At 33.1% G+C, this 20,664-nt stretch overlaps 1 protein-coding gene across 1 annotated transcript; it reads right to left on the reverse strand.

Moving 5' to 3' along the window:
- Positions 1–11,046: 11,046 nt before the first annotated feature.
- On the reverse strand, positions 11,047–19,500 carry LOC137388420 (E3 ubiquitin-protein ligase TRIM56-like). Its single transcript, XM_068074905.1, has 7 exons — positions 19,341–19,500; positions 16,405–16,579; positions 15,191–15,344; positions 14,745–14,928; positions 14,416–14,612; positions 13,135–13,305; positions 11,047–11,103 (listed from the first exon to the last, which is right to left on the reverse strand). Exons 1-7 carry the CDS (start codon positions 19,498–19,500, stop codon positions 11,047–11,049), a joined length of 1,098 nt encoding a protein of 365 aa, XP_067931006.1.
- Between the last annotated feature and the right edge of the window lie 1,164 nt (positions 19,501–20,664).

The following is a 20,664-nucleotide window of genomic DNA, read 5'->3' on the forward strand; positions in this document are numbered from 1 at the left end:
ACAGACTTACCATTTTGGATATTGATGAAAGCCAACTGTTTGTTACCAAATACACAGACAAAGTCATCTCCACAAAGAGCTAATGATTGCGGGTCAGTTATCTCCCGATACTCCCATTCTGTTTGACCAGTTGAGATGTTGATTCTTTTGGCTAGTGAGCTCTTGTGCGACGTGACTATGACTGACTCAATGTCTGCTTTGCAAATTGATGTGTTTTTAGTTAACATCGAACAAGCAAGAACTTTTTCAACTAGCCCATTGAGCGCATAAACGGTTAGTTCCCCCTTGTTGAAGTCAGCTACAACGACCTTGTCTAACACTACAGTGAGCCTAACATAGTGTGATTTGTCTTTGCGGTCCCATTGGTTGATGCGTTTTCCAGTAAGGTCATAGACATTAATAGTACACGGTTTGTCATTGTTAGTCACAAGGGCATAAAGTCTATCATTATGTACCTCTATGCCATAGGCCCAGTGCTTAGTATCCAACCTCACAATTGTGGTTTGTTTGTAACTAGAGTCAATTACATCAATGGTGTTACTTTGAGTTCCAACATATGTCTTGTTTTTGTAATGACAAACTGCATGACAAAAAGAGCCAGTGTTAAGTTCTTTCACTAGTGTACAGGACTCAGGTAGGCTACTTGCTGATGAAATACATCTAGACATAATAACTATATTATCTGCAGCCACAGCCTCTACATCTAAGATGTGACTCCCATCTAAAAAGCGAAGGAAAACAAAATGAAGTTTGTTTCTGTATAATACAACACTATTGCTGTAAAAATCAATCTACATGTATTTAAACAAAAAACAGATCAAAGTGTTAAAATGAACACAATTCTTATGCAAAACGCATTTTTAAAATCAAGAATAAGTTATTTCTCAGAAGTAAGTTGGCTATTTTATAATTATGTCAATGTATTTGTAGTTTTTTGTAGATGCAAATAACATAAAAAATAAAATTAAAATAGTCATAGAGCCAGTTCAAAAATATTTACAACCCTTAAACAGTTGTAAGGAAAAACAGCATTTTACACCATGAGTTTTGAGTTCCTCAAGACAGCAAACAATATATACTTTCAATCAGGCAACGATCTTTTGATACAAATTTCCAACTTATCCATTATAGACCATGTTTCAAATGTATTCTATTTAAAAGCAATTAAAATTCTCATATATTTTTTAATGAATAAAGGAAGCTGATTTTTCCTCTTTTAGAAACAATTTTAAAAATAATGCAGTTTTTTTATTCTAAATGTATAACATTAATGAATGCAACATGAATCATCATAAAAAATTGTACTTTCCGATAAATTGGTTATATTCAACTTGTAACTATAACAAGATGATGGTGATTAGAACAGGTCAACAAAATTTAGTGATAAAATATATAAGACCTGAATGTAACATGCAAGTAACAAAATAAAAATTTTGCTAAAAAATGTACAATGGTTCAAGGCAAAAATTTAAATTTTCAATAATAGGGTACTCATAGTATTTTCTTTGATGCCAGATTCTGCTGAGATACCCATTAAATATTTTAAGGCGTGGGTGGTTCGTGTATATACATCAATTGTTCTATATTAATTTTTATAAATATATACAGTTTATAAGTAATCAGTCATTAACATCTCCTTTCAGATGACATCTGTCTTTAAAAGTCTCTAAAAGAATAATAAAAAAAAAAACGTTTTTTTTAAAACAGGTGAAGATTTAATTAACCTGTTTTTGGATGTACCAACATCTATTTTGTCAATTCTTGCACAGCCAAAACATTTTTAAAGTCCGGTTTTTCATACGCATCAAAACTTCACATCGAGTCAAACAAGGGGCCATTTGTTGTGCATGCGTTGAATTGATAAAACCTAATTCAATAAATCATCTTTAGTTTAAATGCTTTGTCTTACTTTTGGTTTGAAAAAAAAATCTTTGAACTCCAAAAATTTTGGATTAATATGCAAAACAACTTGCAAACCAAATTAATGATGGCAGATAATATTGGCACTAAAAGGATGCCGAATCGAACTGTCATTGCAATTATGCTGATTATTGATAATTATAGACACGTTTTATTTATTATCATAGCATCAAAAACATTTGGTCAAAATTAAAGATGATGAAAACACATAATTACAGAAACTATAAATTATTTACAGTAATTTATGTATTTCTCAGTTGTTAATAGTTATACAAGTAAACTCTATCAAGATGCATACTGGCTGAGTAGCTTTATATTAGAAAACAATATATTGGAAAATTTGCTGAAACCAACTTCATTCCTAGAAAGTTCATGCATAGCTAAATGTACTCTAGTCTTCATTAGCATCAGTTAGGAGAGTTTTCTTGATAACTTTTCACGACTAACTCATGAAGATCTAACAAACAGTTTTTGACTTTTACAAGCATGCAAACGCAAATATTTGGCAAATTGTTTTTAAATAAAGCGTTTTTTCCACAAAATGTTGGACTATACAAATTTAACCTAGTCGCATTTGGTGCTATTTTATAAAAAATTACTTAATAATAATTTTTTGGCTCGTTAAAGAAGAGCAAACAAGCAGTTGTTTAAGTTATAATAAAAATAGTGAACCCAAAAGACCAGCAGCAGTTTTGGAAAAACAATTAGGTAAATTTATGCTGACATAATTAATTTTAGTCTTTACTAGGATCTATTTTTAAAGGGATTTTTACTGGCCATTCATAAATACAGTTTATAAAGATTCAGTGGACAGTTCTGAAAGTGAGGCAAAATTTGAGAGCCAAAACACAACAGCAATTTTTTTAAATAAATTTTCCACATTAGAGGAAAATCCTAAAATAAACTTGCTAAGCAAAGGTTTTAATGCTAACTATCATTAAAATCCTATCTAAAACAATTGTTAGCTAACTTGCTATTTTAAAGAAACAACTTTGGAGTAAAAACTGAACAAAAAGTGTAAGGCACTGGTGGAAAAGTGGTGAGCTTAGGCTTATGATATAGTGAAATTAAAAAAAAATTTCGAAGTTACATTAAAAATATAAATTTACTCAGGGTTCTGCCACAAAACCAATTAAAAAGAAATGGTGTCAGTACTAAATAAATACAGTAATTATGTCATTATATCAAATTATATCGTCTGTCTATCATTTGTCTGTCTAATATTGGGCTTTATATTTTAAAATCTTGATTTTGTGAATTTGCATTTTGATGGATTGGAACTGAAGACAAATGCATTGATAATTTTGTATTCCGGGCGCTCTACCACTGAGCTAGAACGACATAGCAATCATATATGTTTTCATATAACGAATACACAATGCACGTGCTAATTATTTTAGCTTTTCGTTCATGACCTACGATGCTTCTGTTCAGAAATTTTTTGGGACTAAAGTATATGCAACACGATGCTTAATCGTATTTTTTTGTTTGGACTGGTTTACTCGACCCTACGATATCGACTATAAGTTATCTCAAACTTAAAATTTGGCGAATTGTGTTCCGATTATATACAGTGGAACGGCTCTTGGACGTTTCAGCTCTTGACCAACTTGGTTATCAACCAAATATTTTGAGATTTGTTCGTCTCGGATCCTGATCAGAAAATCGAGAGGATGCGCATTAAAATTATAACCGCTTTGTAAACAGAATGCAAACATTTGTTAACAAACGGAGAAGCAATTTACGCTTCATAAATTCTTAACAAAAATGAAGGAACCAACTGGAATGACAAAATTTACTAAATAGATTTAGTAGAGAGATAACTCCTCTAGGCGAATTACCCTAAATTCTTTTAGAGGAGGATTCTCTTTCAAAGATGTGAAGTAATGTAAATGTGCCATTGCTATCTATATTTTATTTTCCTACAAGTTTGATCTATCTGTTCCGTTGCATTTTTTTGCTGTTTATTTATCATTTTTTGCAATTTTTGTCATTGTATCTTAACCTTCAATGTTTTTGTTATTTTAAAAGCAAAGTGTACGGAATGTTTACTTTTTTTTTCATCATCATGAATATAAAACTTTTCATTAAGATTAAACAAGACTTATATTTACCCATTTATATTTATAGTATGTAGTATGCAGCACACAGTACAGTTTGTGGTGTAAAACGTAAAATACTTTACCGAAGTTGATTTCTCACCTTCGAGTGGATTAAAAATTACTTAAGCTCATTCTAATGGGAAAATTGGTTCGAATCTCCAACAACTCGGTTTTCGAACTGAGGTTCTACTGTATGTTGTTAAAATATAAACGTTGCTGAAAGTTATGAAATTTTAAATTGATTTGAAAACAATTACAATTGTTTGATTTAGCATTAATTTAGCCGTCCCTCACAAAATTTTTTCTCATGATATGAAGTTTAAAAGTTACGGTTGTTTGACCAAGTTGGAAAAGCTTTATGGATGTGTTTATTTTCTTTTTTAAATTATTTTAACTACACAAAACACTTATCTCATGATACGCAGTTTGAAGGTTAGAATGGCAAATGTTGTTATATGTTAAATACAAATCAATTTGCTGTCCACAGACCTTTTTATTACCCTACCAACGCTGGCTTGTACAGCTAGGTTTATTAGCTTACACATATTTCCTTCTAAACCTAACCAATTAGTAATTCACAATTATTTTCACATTTATTACCTATTTATTATTCATTTACATTAGTAAGATTACTGTAAGAATTATCATGTAAGATTGCGAGTATCAGTTATTCCTTAGTTTCTTATATTTACATACATTTACATACTTTGAAAAAAAATATATAGATATATAAATTTACATTCTCCTATTACATTTATGAACTTCTTATAACTTTTGAAGTTCATAATATAAGTTTATAAAGTTTGTTTCATCGTTGTTATCATTTCACCTTGCATTCTTTTAAACACAATTTGCGTATTGTATTTGAAGTTTAAAACTATTCCCTTTCTTATCACTGTTATTACTACTTGGCTAGTTTCTAATTCTTATTAGTAAAATTAATTTTTTATTCAACCATTTTTGGCAGACATTGCTGTAATAAAAATTCAACTTCAACATACTACCATATTCTGTCATATTTTTAGCATCGTCGTTTTCAAAATCTTGACGATTAGCTTCTGTTTGAACAGTAACCTTTTTGCACCCACACACTTCTCTGCAAAAATTGCTGTTATTAATTCAACTTATTGAATAATGTTATTTTGTTTTCTCAATTTTTATTTATTGTATCATCTTTTAGTGTAATTGTAGCAAAGCCGACCTAATTTAACTATTACTTGATAATTATTTTGCATTTACATCTAGTCCCTTTTATAAATGTTTTATTTTTTAAATTTAATTGATCTGCACAAAACCTTCTCTACATAATATGAAGTTTGAAAGTTACAGGCGTTTGAGAAAGTTGAAAACCTTTACAGTTGTTTTTACTTTCTTTTAATTTTCTCTCCTAATTTACTTCAACTACACAAAAACTTCTTTCATGATATGTTGCTGAAAGTTACAAGGGAAAATGTTGTTATATTTTAAATACAAATCCATTTTTTGTCTAAAGACTTTATTACCTGGGTAACGCCGAGTTGCACAGGTATACTTAATGTTTAGTATACTTATGTTTAATACTATGAATTGCATAGGTTTATTTCCACTCACCTTTGAAAGACAATTTCTGCACATCTTTTATAATGAGTGATGGAAGAGAGGTTTTTGAAAGTTGGTAAGCTTGTTTTTGCATGTTTTTGTATTGTCATATTGTGTCTACCTAAAAATATGAAAGTAACCCATCAGGTCGGTTTTGATCTCCAAAATAATACAGAGTTATAATGCAGATACTCCAGACCAAAAATTTCATGCGAAGTAAAGTAATAGTCCAAAAGTAATAGAACTGTATGTACAAAGTTACTTTAAAACTGTTCACTGTACCAAGTTATAACTGCCAACAGCTTGCAATGCACTGGAGAAGAACATCTGGCTTCATGCACAACTCGATTTCTGCTGCGCTTTTGACCAATGCCTAAAGAGTGGTAGCCGGGAAGAAAATTGGTCAACTTCGATCAAAGAATGGACTGCAAAACTTAGGATATGGCAAGCAAACTATTTGTTTTTTATTAGCATTCATATGCTGTCTTTCAGACTAGAAGAAATAATTTTATTTGTTGATAATCATTCATTTAAATTAGTAAAGCTAAATTTGCGAGCGTTGAAGAAATGGTTGTTTTCTAACGCTTTTAGTGCTGCTTACGATGAACACGGCTTTTATTGTACCAGATATTTGCTCAAATGAATTTTCTGATCATTAGGAAATTAATCTTGTAGCATTTTATAAACTGTTTAGGATAGATTACAAGCATACAGTTTTGGAGCAAGTCGTTAAATGTAGTACAAGTAAATTCAAACAATAATAAAAAAGAAACTTGTATTAAGTCTGATTTATAAGTTTCTGTGTATAGAAGCAAATTCTACTTGGAGCATATACTTTTTACCCATAATTTTATTATGACCAAGATTAGACTTACCTTATCATGTTTAAAATTTAGCATATTTTCATAATGAAAAAACATTTACAAAGTAGCCAACTTGTAACCGTGTGGAAAGATAGCAATGCTGAAATAGTAACAAAGTCAATGAAGATTTTTGCAATACTTCCGTTATCGAGGAGTTTTTGTTGTCTTGAAGACGCTGGTTAGAATTAAAATACTGAGCAAAGTGTTATGACACTGCAATGTATGTGTAGCTAACTTAAGTTTACGCATGTGTCATGCAAGAAAACATTTTGGCGTACCACTTAAGCCTTAATAACATAAAAAACTAGTTATCAATAATGAATTATTACACTAGCGCTCCACATAAGAAAAACTTTGCATAGTTACAGGTTAGCCGTTGCTGAACCACAGTTTACAATGGTAAAAATACATTTAACATTAAAACGCTAAGTACTTAGTCAATCTAATTTTTTTTTCATTTACTTCAATTATTTTAGTTAAATCCCAAAATAAGCATGGCGTATGGGATGTTACCGCCAAAATAAAGAAAAAATTAAGTTGACACTAATTTTAAATATGAACTATAATCTAAAATTGTTCTTCAAGTTTGCAAAAAATGTCTGGATGTTTCAAAAACTAAAGTTCTTTTACCTGGTAATCATGTTTGTTGAGATTAAAGGTAAACAACTGGTAATATTTCAATAAAACAAGTTCTTCACGCTAGAAGACTAGATATGTCAAATGCAGTTTTAGCAAAAAACAAAACATTACAGTGTTTTTGAACAATATTGGGATATGCATAAAAATGTACAAGTTCTTCTAATACGTTCCGTAATTTGAACTTTAGTCATTACGAGAAATTCATCTGTATAAGTACAAAATTTGACACCAAGTTTCAACTATGGAACTCCATTTTTGTCTTATACAGTGTTAGCTTCTTTTATGACTCAATTTCTAGTGAAACTCATTAAAAAAACAATGAAAATGAAAACTGCATTATATGAAATTTCGGAGTTTATTCACACAAAATTAAATTACTAGTAATATTTCTCGACAAGAGATGAATAAAACACAAAGTCTCACCATTCACCGCTCAAATTATGATTGCTAAGACTTTGCTTACAATATATTATTTTGTGAATCACATGTTTTTTTTCATAAAACCTGCCAAACGGCGAACATTTCGGTAATCTGTCAATCTTAATACCTCTTTTTTTTATTCGTTGTATTTTTTGTACATAAATCTGCATAGAATTCTGTTCTGCGGAATTAAATTTCTGCTACAAACAAATACACTTTATATCAGAGATGGTAGATTTGTGCTCGTGATTAAAAGGCTAGGACAATAATGAAAAGCTTTTTATAAGCCAAGCATTGCTTCTTAAAATTTGATGCCGTTATTCTTTTGTTAATTTTCGTTTTGCTGATAGCAACAAAAACATTGGCACTTTTGTTGATGGCGGTTTTAATGCCAATTTCTCGGCTCAACACCGGCTGCCTCTGATACCGACTAAACCTTTGTCGTGAACTTTTGTATATAGCAATGGCTGACAGGCATGTCACAAGGTCATGCATCCATGTATGTTTACAAGGATTGTGTGGTTTTACTGTTTCCTGATCTAATTAACTAGTGATCAACTCATGATTAATACTTAGATGTAACACTGATGTGGTAACACACTTGCTGTTGTGTAGCTGATCTGACAAGAATAAACTAATCTACGCCCCCAAGATTATACTTCATACATTCACATAACGCTGTACAACTGTAACAATATCATACACGCACAACTAATACGCCCTAAGAAACATATGACATGGTGTCAGAAGTAAGGCGAATGCTGTGGCCACTGAAAACCTGGATTAAATTATCACAGCCTGGAGTCAATCATAGCTAGACTAAATTTGACATTGGAATAGAAATCGGCAGCAGAGATGGCTACTGGGCTTGGGGGTATTTGTGCGCCAGGTACGTTGGACTTTGCCACAATGTCAGAATCATGGCTGGAATGGAAAAAAGAATTCCTAAGGTACTGTGATGTTACGGAGCTTGGTAAGAAAGACGAGAAGCAGCAGATCAGTACGCTGATTTATGTTATGGGTGATGATGGAGAGAGTATTTATGAACAGCTGACCTATGCTATGGGCAAGTCAAAGGACAAGTTTAAAGATGTGGTTGAGGCATTTGAAAAAACATTTCATGCCATTTCATTCAATTTCACAATCGAAGTCAGCAGCAAGGTGAGAATGTGGACACATATATTCAAGAACTGCATCTATTGGCAGCCAAATGTGAGTTCGCTAACAAAGATGATATGCTGAGAGATCGCCTTTTGAGCGGAATGCTAGATAAGCAATTATCTGTAGAGATACAGATGCGGGACGATGTAACACTATCATATGTTGCGGAAAAAATGAAAGCAAAGTCGCAACTAGTAGACAATATTAAGAAAGAGAAAACAGTCGCAGCTGTCGGCATCACCAAATCGCCGTCTTCTCCTATACGCATGCAGGAATATTACAACAAACAGAGTAAGCAGTATGGAAAGCAGTATGAAAAAGAGACAACGCAAAGCACAGGACCTAAGATGAATCAACAAAGCTGTAAGTAATGTAAATCTTACCATCCACCAAGACGGTGCCCTGCATATGGCAAGAAATTCAGAAAATGTGGCAAGATGAACCATTTTTTTAAGGCATGCTGGACTCAAACTGCCAGTTATAGTAAATATGTTAGTAGCATTCCAACTGAATCTGATAGACCTGTTGAAGTTTCAGAATTTCTCATAGGTGCTATTGATTTTGGTAATGATAGTGATAACTGGAATATAGAAGTTGCTGTGAATGATGCCAATATTTGGTGTAAGGTAGATACAGGAGCTCTGTGCAATGTTATGCCTTTGAGTGTTTTCAAAACAAATTTTTCTGAGCTGCTTATAGATCACACTAATGTAACTCTCACAGCCTATACTGGTATCAACATTGAGGTGGTAGGGCAGGTGCAGATGGAGGTCAAGTATAAGGACACAAGCTTTCAGACCACATTCTATATTACACCTAGTGAACATTGCAATTCCGTTAATAGGTTTGGCTTTAGTTAGAAAAATGGGATTGGTGCTAAGTAGTGTAAATACTCTTTCTATTGGCTCATATGAGGATGTTTTCACTGGCCGAGAAAAGCTTGAGGGTGAATACAAAATTAAACTGAAGCCTGATTCCGAGCCTGTGGTCTGTGTTCCTAGACGTGTGCCTGAGAGTATTAAACTAAAGCTAAAAACTGAACTAGAGAGATTGCAGTCTGATGGTATGATTGTGGAATGTAATGAGCCTTCAGAGTGGGTTAGCCATACAGTGAATGTAGTGAGGCCTAATAAGCCAGTCAGAATTTGTTTGGACCCTAAGCATTTGAATAAAGCTATTATACGTGAGCATTTTGAGCTTCCCCGTGCTGCTGATATATTTAGCAGGGTAGCAAAAGCCAAAGTTTTTAGCACATTGAATGCTACTTCAGGATTTCACGAAGTAGTTTTGGATGAGGAAAGTAGCAAACTGACCACGTTTTACACACCATTTGGTAGCTATCGCTACAAGCGGTTAGCTTTTGGCCTCTGTTGTAGTCCAGAAATTTACCATCAGAAAGTGAATCAGATGTTTGATGACATTGAGGGTGTTGAAACCTATGTCGATGATTTGCTTGTGTGGGGTGAATCACAAGAACAGCATGATGAAAGATTGAGACTAGTGCTAGAAAGGTGTAGAGCTAAGAATTTCAAGCTCAATAGACAAAAATGCAAATTCAATCAGACCATTGTTGAGTTTTTAGAACATATAATTTCTGGTGAAGGTCTCAAAGTGAAGCATGACAAATTAGAGGCTATAGAATACATGCTGGTCCCTAAATGTAAAGAGGATGTGCAGAGATTTCTTGGCATAGCCAACTATCTGTCAAAATTCTGCCCAAATCTGGCTGAACAAAGTGCACCTCTTAGAGCGGTCACAAAATCTAAAAGTGAGTTTGTGTGGGAGAAGCCACAGCACGACGCGTTTGAAAAGCTCAAGCAGTTAATCACTAATGCTCCTACGTTGAGACTATTTGATCCTGATCTTGGTATTACACTTACTGCTGATGCTAGTTCACACAGCTTAGGTGCTGTTATATTACAGGAAAATGAACCAGTAGAATATGCAGCTAGGTCATTGTCAGATGTGCAAAAACGCTATGCTCAAATAGAGAAAGAGCTGCTAGCAGTACTATTTGCTTGTCAGAGGTTTCATAGCTATGTGTATGGTAGAAAGGTAGTAATTGAAACAGATCACAAACTGCTACTAGGGCTGGTAAACAAACCAATAGCAGAGGCAATGCCTAGGCTTCAGTGCATATTGCTACATTTCCAGCCATACGACTTTCAGCTGGTGTACAGACCAGGCAAATAAATGTTTCTTGCTGACACATTGAGTAGGTCTTGGCCTGAGCAGACAAACTGCAGTGAGATACCAGATGATCCTCTTTATCTTGTATGCAATATGATCATACGTAGTGAAGCAATCATCCATAAATACACTGAAGCTACAGAGACAGACAGTGAGTTACAGGCACTGTTGTGCTATGTTACTGGCAGCTGGTCAAGGAATATCAAGTCTTGTAATTCATTAGCTGCTGCCTACTGGAATGTAAGGAATGAGATTAGTCAGTGTAATGATTTGTTATTCTATAATGACAGACTGATTGTGCCTGTGAGCAAAAGACAGAAAGTGCTACAGAAGCTACATGCTAGTCATTTAGGGCTTACAAAAACAATGTTGAAAGCAAAGCATTCACTCTACTGGCCTAAAAAGTCTACTGATATTAGGAACCTAGTTTTACAGTGTTCAGCATGCCAGGAATATGCCACCTTATTGAAAACAGAACCACTGCTGTCTACACTGGTACCCAACCATCCATTTCAAGTAATGGGTACTGACTTGTTTCATGCTGTTGGTAGTGATTATTAACTCACTGTGGATTATTTTAGCAAGTGGATTACCATTGACAAGCTCAAACAGACTAAATCAACTGATGTCAAACATGTGCTAGAGAGAATATTTTCTGATTTTGGTATACCTGAAACCTTGAAATCAGATAATGGGCCACAATACAAATCAGCTGAGTTTCAAAAGTTTCTATGCAAGCATGATATAAAACACAATACATCAAGCCCTGAATATGCAAGATCCAATGGGCAAGCAGAAATAATGGTGTAAGTTGTGAAAAACTTAGTGCTAATATGCAATATAAAAGGTAAATCATATTATGATGGTTTGAGGTCACTTAGGAACACACCATTGTCAGAAGACCTGCCCTCACCAGCGCAATTACTACAAAGTCGGAACCTGTATGAAGGCACCCCAGTGAAACTATTTGAGTTATTTCCCAGAGCGTACGACCGTGTGAAAGTTGTGAGATTGTTGGGTGAAAGAGTGCAGTCTATGAAAGACAAGCACGACAGGCATAGAAAGACTGAACATCAGAAATTGAAAAATGGTATGAAAGTCAGGGTGAGAGTAGGAGGCGAATGGAATTGTGGTGTTGTAGAAAGCACGTGTGATGAGCCGAGATCGTACATAGTTAGAACGCCTGAAGGTAGTTGTTACAGGAGAAACGGGAAATACATCAGGCCATCCAGAGAATCGGACCACTTGTTTTAGTCAGGTTTTCCTATCATTTTGAGAAAACTCTCTGATGAGCAGGCTAGTACTGAAACAGTCTTGCATGAACCAGAGCAAGGTGTTTGCATGAACAGAGCAGAACAACAGTACGTGACTAGGGTTGGTAGGGTGTCCAGACCTCTCAGGCGCTTGTCATATTAACTCTATGCGCTACCAGTTCAGGTTTTGAGTGATTTTAAGCTAGTCTAGCAGGAGCATATTTCATATGTTAATCACAGTTTTTTTAATTAGTATAGTCAAACTGTTTATTGTTTTTCTCAGCAGTTGTGGTTTAGCACCTATTATATTTTGTGTGAAAGGCTTGTTGTTTTTATAAAAAAGGAAGATGTCGTGATGTTTTGTATATAGCAATGGCTGACAGGCAGGTCACAAAGTCATGCATCCATAATATGGATGCATGACCTCGTGACCTGCCTGTCAGCCATTGCTATATACAAAACATCACGACATCTTCCTTACATCTTCATTATATGTTTACAAGGATTGTGTGGTTTTACTGTTTCCTGATATAATTAACTAGTGATCAACTCATGATTTATACTTGGATGTAAAACTGATGTGGTAGCACACTTGCTGTTGTGTAGCTGATCTGACAAAAATAAACTAATCTACTCTCCCAAGATTATACTTCATACATTCACATACCGCAGTACAACTATAACAATATCATACATGCATATCTGATACGCCCTAAGAAACATATGATAGCCATCAAGTCTATATGTGGACTTACATTTATACGCTGAATGAACTTGCGTGCCAGCATTTACGACGAGTCGTTTTACTCTTTGAAAAACAACTATTCACATTTAAAAGCTCCTCAGAGAGATTTACAATGCAGAGAAGTCCTACTATGTTTTCTAATGAATATTTGATAAATTTCCTATAACTATCTTAAGGTGCAACTTTGATAAATAATTAAAGTTGAATATGATTTTCACAGGCTTGCATAACACAAAAACTTTGCAGTTATTTAATGATCTTGCCTGGTGATTGTTTTTCATTCTGGCTTCTAAATCTGCTCTTTTGTTGCTGAGGTTGGTAAGCATGGTGCCAATTTTGTCTTCCATGAACTCTGTCACTTCCTCTTGAGTTTTTCTTCGAGACTCTATCAATTTTTTCTCCACATCATCATACTTGTCTTTTATTGCCGGAATCTAATAAATCAATGCTTTATGTTAATTTAATAAACTAGATACATGCGGGTAAACATCCGGTTAATTGAAAAATCTAAAACGTCATTCGCGCAAATGTTTTTTAAATACAGCAAAAGATTTACTCTCAAAAAAATATTGTTTTATAGAATAACCTGAGTTGACCATGTTTGAAACACAAAGTTTTTTGTTTGGTGAAAAATCCTAGGATAATTTTTCAAAATACAAATAATGTCAAAACTTAAAAAGGTTGTCATCCAACTAAACAATTGCAATGTTTCAGACTTGCAATAAACTATCACAATTAGATATTCTCTTTTTAATTAGTCAGTACAAAGCTTTGCATATTTTAATTCTGCTGGTGAAATGTTTTGTTATTTATAACAATCAGTCTGTTCTAAATACTTTCTATAAATCTATGAACATGTCTGACTAAGTAAGAAAACTAGTCACTGAAAAAATCGCAACGAGTAAAAGAAACAAAGTTTTTATTCTACACATCATGTCTCACAGCAAATGCATAAAATTACCTAAAACATTGATTTACATATATGCTGATATTGGACAATGCCACTTATTTAATATGCATGTACAATTAATTGGTAAAGACCAAATCACCACTACAATTAAAAGGAGATGATTAAATACATAAAAGTTGAGTATTTTTGGGAAATACTTTGGATTATGAAATGTAATTTATGCAATAATACTATTTTAAATAACTTGTTATTTCATTAAGTCACTATTCTACCATATTGTTTATGCTTTGCCCCACTTTAATGTTGGTGTTTGTCAGTTTAAGGAAAAGTTGTTTTTTAATAGGATATGACATGTTGAGCTTTCTAAAAAAAGGTAACAGCATGAAATAAAAAACTAAATCAATTAATTGCCCAAAAGTCTACTTGGCTATTTTACTTTTTAAGTTCAAAGTTATAAGGCCATACAACATATTCTAATAAAAACAAAATACAACATGAAATTACTTTTGATTGTTATTGAAGATTTTTTATTAGCTTTTTCTCCTTGGGCAAATACTGGCTGATTTGAGTAACTGAAGTATTAAATAATGAGTATTATTTAATTTTTATTGATCTTTTGCACCCATTAATTTACCTGTGCATCTAGTCTATCCTGAAGCTGCTTTAACATGTTCTTAGTTTCCATCTCAAACTCTGAAACCACTTTTGAGGCTTTTTTAAACAGCGTTGAGAGTTCTTCTTCTTGCGAAACGATAGCGGCTACCAGCTGGTCTATTTTAAATGTCAATCGATTCACAAGCTCTGGTAGATTGAGAAGCACATGAGCTTGGCCTATAAATTACCATAAAATAATTGACGCCAGCAAAGTTTGGTCAGGACAATTACAGTTGCTAACATTGCAAGTTTAGCTACTTTAAAATTATCATAAATGCTCTATTTTGAATTTTGACGTATTTGCTTTACCTTTTGCACAAGCGTTGGTAAGAGAAATGCAGCTTGTACAAAATACATTCAAACAGTTGTCACACCCTAAGGTGTAACTTTCTGTTATGTGTTCAGCACAGTATCTGGTTTCTAGTCGTTCAGCCTGTTCTGCATACTGGCGTATAGTCAGAGTGTCGTGTTGGTTCATCAGTTCATCGTGCCACTGAAGAAAACATATGTAGCTAATCAAATTAAGAGAAAGCTCGTAATATTCAATAATTTGAAAACATTCCATCACGCAGCAAAGGAATACAGGTTTCTAGAAAATCAGTTTTTTGATTGGAGTTGGTTTTACTACTTTTGCAAAGTGCAATAACTCAATGAGCCAAAACTATTCAATAGAAGGTCACACATTCACAGACTTTTTTCAGGTAAACTGAACAAGTTTATAACATATGCTAGAAACTTCCATCATTTGCTTATACCTTCCGATGGGCTTCACATAGTTTCTTATTACATGTCTTGCAATAGATGACTGCTGAAACATTCTTGCTTTTTCTTAGGCAGACTTCACACTCATGCTTGGCTTTTGGCAGCTTGTAGGTTGGTAGCTCATCCACAACAACATCAAAAAATTTTCTAACAAATAAAACCTAGGGTTACTTTTACAAAAGTTTAAGCAGTAAATTTAATATTTAGTTAGAAGCGAGAAATAATACAAACAACTACAAAAATAAAGTCAAGGTAAGAAAATGCTAATCCGCCATTAATGATTACACTAAAAACTTTCTTGTAAGTATATTCCATTTGAATATAGGTCTTTTTGGTGAATAGGCTAATGACTTTTACATACTAAATGGGATGTTATCTTTTTGATATTGACCAAAATACAGCACATAAATTTGCAAAAAAGAGACAAAATTTGGCTAGTTATTATTAGTTAAATAGTTAATGAGGTAATTATTAGTTATTAGTTAGCTAGTTAATTATTTTGAACAATTTAAAAAGTATTATAAACAGTTAAAAAACGTATGCTTGTTCAACCAAACTTGCATGAGTAAATGAAAATATTTGAATGCCCTTAAAAGGGTATGGTTGTAACTATGCATTTGCAAACTAAATATATTATCCTCTGATAAAATTAAAGTGTTCAAATATTTTATTTGACCATTTACCAAGCACTAAACTCTTTTATATATTTGCTTCAGCAATAGGCTTGAGTTTGTTTAAGTAAACCTTATCCATAACATAAAACAAACCACAAAATCAAATCCCCTAATCTTTTCACAGTAATTTCTTGTGAGACAAAACTGTATATTATATAATTTTATCAAAAATTGCTTACACGTTTTGTAGCAATAAAAGCATGTCGTAAGGTCATATTTTTTGACCTAATGTTTTCTGTATCTTGCAATCATATTTCCTGAACTTTGATCAGAGCACAAAAAATCAACATTTATTTTTCTCTTGTTGTATCTCCAGTTTTCCAAATCATTGCTCACAACATTATTTAACGTAGTTGAAGAAAAATCTGAAAAAATATTTTTTGCAGTTACTTACCTTATACAAAAGTGCTTGCTTAGAATAATGAAATATTTTTGGAAAATGCATTTAATTTGGAAATATCGATGATTTTTGAAGAACGTCATGCAACAGTTTTTACAGAGTAGTAAAAATGTAAGTAGTTTGTTAAACTTACTTGCAATCTTTACACCATACTACTTTCTGAGCTTCTAGCTGACCATCCAGACATGTTTTGCATGACACATGGTTACATGGAAGTACTCTCGGGTCTACCAGCCGATTGTCTTTAGACCAGCAAAACACACATTGCGCACTAGTGGGTTCTTCCACTTCAGCCATTTTTGTAACAACTGCAATAGACAGTTTGTCTAACATAATTCTGCATAAAATGCAATAGAAAATGTCCAATATATTTTTGCATGAAATTATCATGTATTTTTTCATGTAATTTTGAATATTTTGTTAATAACTTCATCCATTCAAATACATGCATATTAGAATTTGACAAACACCTTTCTGGCATTGAATATATAATCTAGCTATATATAGCTAAATCTTAGCTCTCATAGTTTATATATTTCGTTGCAGCTCTTTGCATTTTCCAACAGCATCAATTTCTTTGAATCAAGTGAGCTTCTGCAAAGCTACCTTGTCATAAAATTATTGGCATTATGTAAAAGCTTTTGAATTTCAAGATCAATACATTTTGAGGATGTTAATTGGCAATTGAATGACGTTAATTCAAAATTTTGCTCGTTATTTTTTAATCAATGCGTCTATTTACGCTCAGAGATTGAGGATAGTTTTATAAATATCTTTAAATGAACATCGGCAAAGAGCTATGCAGTTGTAAAACCCTTTTAGTTTTTATCAAATGTTATGTGATTTGATCTTGCAAAACTGAGCTATGGAGAAACAGTCATTTTTTATCTTTTGATGAACAAACAAGGATTAGCAACATAATACATGTGAGATTTATTGAACTTTCACAAAAGTAATGAACCAAGAATTACGCGAGCAAAGACAACCTATCACTTCAATTAAAGAAATAGGATTTGGAGAATAAAACCTCAACACAAATTATATATAGAATACCAGCAATGGCAGTGAATGACTAAGGTTATATGAATAATAGTTTTTCAACGCTACAGACTTTGTTTAGTTGCATCATCAACGCTTCACAGTTAATAAAACATAGAGCTAATACTTCATGTGGTCTATAAATGTTATCAAAGTTTTTTTTGTAAATTTTAAGTACAACCACCTAATATTTTGGTACTTGGGGGTTGACTACAGTTATTTTAATAGCGCAACAAGATTTTTGAGCCAAGGTTTTATCAAAAGACTGATTAACTCCTAAAACACTGACTTTTTTAATTCCTGCCTGATATGTTTTTGAAACCCTAACGCCTGCAACATCTGTTTACAAATGCGGTTTAATGCGACAGCGTAAACCAATCAAATTAATTCTTGTCAAGTTCTCTAGACCAGAAATTTTAGTTCTATTGTGAATTGTTTTCAAATATCTTTATGATATTTTTTTGTTATAATTACAATTTTACTGATACGATGATGCGACAAAATTGATACTTTTCATCTGCTGATATTTCATTAATGTCTGTGATGCAAATAAAAGATTAAATACTGCTAACAGCAATTTTGTAGATTGTTGTCAGTCATAAAGCAATTTTGAATGTCTGCTCCATAAATATGATACTAATGTAAGATCTTTTAGAAAAAATTGAAATAGTGCGAAAAATTATGGTTTGAACGCATTGAACTGTGAAACTCATTTTTTTTCTATTCGATGAAATTTGACGTGCCTTGCTGAACTATGTTACCATTTGTGTTACTAAATATCATTGGATTATAATAATATTTAGACAGATTTAATAAATTTAAAGAAAATTACTATCATTTGATCAGTTTCTCAGAAACACCTGTTCACAAAGGGTTGCTCAGAGATTGGATAATATTTTGATCATTTTACGAAACCGTTGGCAAAGGAGTTGGAGGTCTGCAGAACAGTGGCAAAAAGTATATGTTGACTCAGATAGTCCTCTAAAAAGTAAAAATGGTTAAAACAATCTCATAAAGCTATTCAAAGAACTGTCATACGTAAAAATGAATGAGCGATTACATCTGTGACTTAGATTGTCAAAGTTGAATAATCATATACTAAAGCATTGTATAAATAAATAATATAATAAATTTTATTTTAAATACTTCATTGGTATGTTGTTACTCACCACTCACCTAATTAATAACGTTGAAAAAAAACCTACAATAATTGAAGGAGCATGTCTAGCTTTATTCGATATATATATAAGTTCATAATATATAGGGTGATACAAAATATACAAATTTGTTCATGTTTGAGTTGATTTTGGCATGATCTCTCTTAGCAGCAGGATGTTTTTGCTAAGTGTTTTTGCTCATTGTTAACTTAACTTTTTTGTTCAGTTATTTTACTAGAGACTAAACTAGTCACACTGCATTGGCTTTTGCGTGGACCTAAGTTCAAAAGAGCTCTTTAAAATGAATTTATCTATGCTGTCCAACTGAAACTTCACATCTAGGTACTGATGAACCATTTTTAGAAAATGAAATCATCGGTAATAACAGTATTGTTAACAAGCTAGTGAAAAACATTAATACTCTTTTTTAACAAGTGTTTCTTCTAACTTTTTAATGAAAACATCTTTTTAAACACACTGTGTAATAAGTAGTAATAACTTGTTTTAAAGCATTTTCCATTAGAGAAAATAACAGTGTATATGTGATTCTCTAGATCATGTCACTAACATAGCTTTTAGGTAACAAAAAACTATTTTTTAAATGTGGCTTTCAAGGAAACATTAACCTTTATTTTTAAATTATTAGAGCTTCAAAATCTAGCTTTAATGCATTTTGGAGTTTTTGCGAGTCAAAAGAAAACTTGAAGCCAGCTTACTAAATGTACCAAAAACTATTGAGACAGGGAGGACAACTTTAAAATAGTTCCTGAAGCTAGGAGCTGCAATGAGCTTTCATGAGATGCAGTTGATGCTTTTGAGATTGTGAATGTATGCAACAAATGGCGGAAATGTCCAGATCAATGAATAATAATACTTTGCCGCTCATTATGTAGCCCAGGTACCGCCCTTGAGAAGAAATTTCTATTTTGCCGCCTTGAGCTAGAGACCGGCTTGCCGTAACTGCTGAAACAGTTCTTCCAGCTGCTGGAGATGCCGCTGGAGGAACGCTTGAAGTCAGGTGTGATAACAATCATGTCATCTAGGTACAACAGTAAGGTATGCTAGTGGAGCTCAGGCACCATTCTCTCCATCAATCTCTGAAAGGTGGCTAAGGTGGAAGTCAGTTTGGGAGGAAGGACTCTCTATTTCTATAATCTCGAGTTATGAAGGCCGAGTTTTAATAGCATGTTAGTCTAACGGAACCTATTAGTATCTACTGACGAGATCGAGGGAGCGGAAACTTTGGCTCTTAGCTAGGGCATCCAGACTTTCGTCTATCCTAGGAAGGGGATAGTTCTACTGTTCTGTTACCGCATTGAGCCTCCGATAGTCCACGAAAAACCCCAATTTTTTTTCACTAACACAATAGGCAAGCTCCATGCTTCTCCAGCTGGCTCAACCAACACCCTGGCCAACAGATCCTGTACCTGTCATTCTGATTCAGCTTTTTCTTTGGTTTTCCTTAATTGGTCACTAAAATAGCCAGCTTCCTAGCATGCTCTGATTTTTGGCATAAGAGTCTGGGAGCTTGGTATCATTCCAGGAGATGGGATGCAGCATAAACAATACAAGGTGTACAATACATATACAATACATAGCGATACAATAGATAAACAATACAAGCGATACTATATGAATGAAGGCAAAAAACCAAAGTGGTACAATATAAACGAAGGCAACCGAAAATAGTGATCAAGTAAAAGCTAACAAACTTGTTACCATACGATATAATGAAAAGGGAATACACAGCATGCATAATGTTTGGGAGTAATTATAAGAATAAGAAAGTCATGGTCTGGCGTCCTCTACACCACAAATTTGCTAGCAAAACTTATAATTTTGCATTAAAGAAAGTTTGGAGATTCCTGTGAATTCCTTTTCAAATCAATTTGAAATGATCAAGAAATTCCATCATGTTCTTTTAAACTTTGAGCTCACACAAGGTAACACTAGATAATTTTTTCATTTCTGGTATCAAACACGTATTTGCAACAGGGCAGAAAACTAGAAAATTTTAATGCATGATTCTAATTTGGTTATTCACAAAATAATACAATATTCAAGAGCTAATTAAAAGGAAATAACGATATGATAGGCTTATGAAAATTAAATGAACATGATTTATTATATGTGGTTGCTAGGTAGTAAGATGTATGTGCAAATACCATTGGTATATTCAGTTTATACATTCGGTAATT

The sequence above is a fragment of the Watersipora subatra genome, chromosome 2 (assembly GCF_963576615.1).
Source record: "Watersipora subatra chromosome 2, tzWatSuba1.1, whole genome shotgun sequence".
Taxonomy (NCBI): domain Eukaryota; kingdom Metazoa; phylum Bryozoa; class Gymnolaemata; order Cheilostomatida; family Watersiporidae; genus Watersipora; species Watersipora subatra.

Coding starts and splice junctions, on each gene's coding strand:
- LOC137388420 (XM_068074905.1), bottom strand. CDS start 19,500: ATGATTGTTATCACACCTGACTTCAAGCGTTCCTCCAGCGGCATCTCC. Junction 14,929..15,190: donor TATGTGAAGCCCATCGGAAG/GTATAAGCAAAT, acceptor TGTTTTCTTCAG/TGGCACGATGAACTGATGAA. Junction 11,104..13,134: donor GAATGAAAAACAATCACCAG/GCAAGATCATTA, acceptor ACATTCCAGTAG/GCAGCAGCTAATGAATTACA.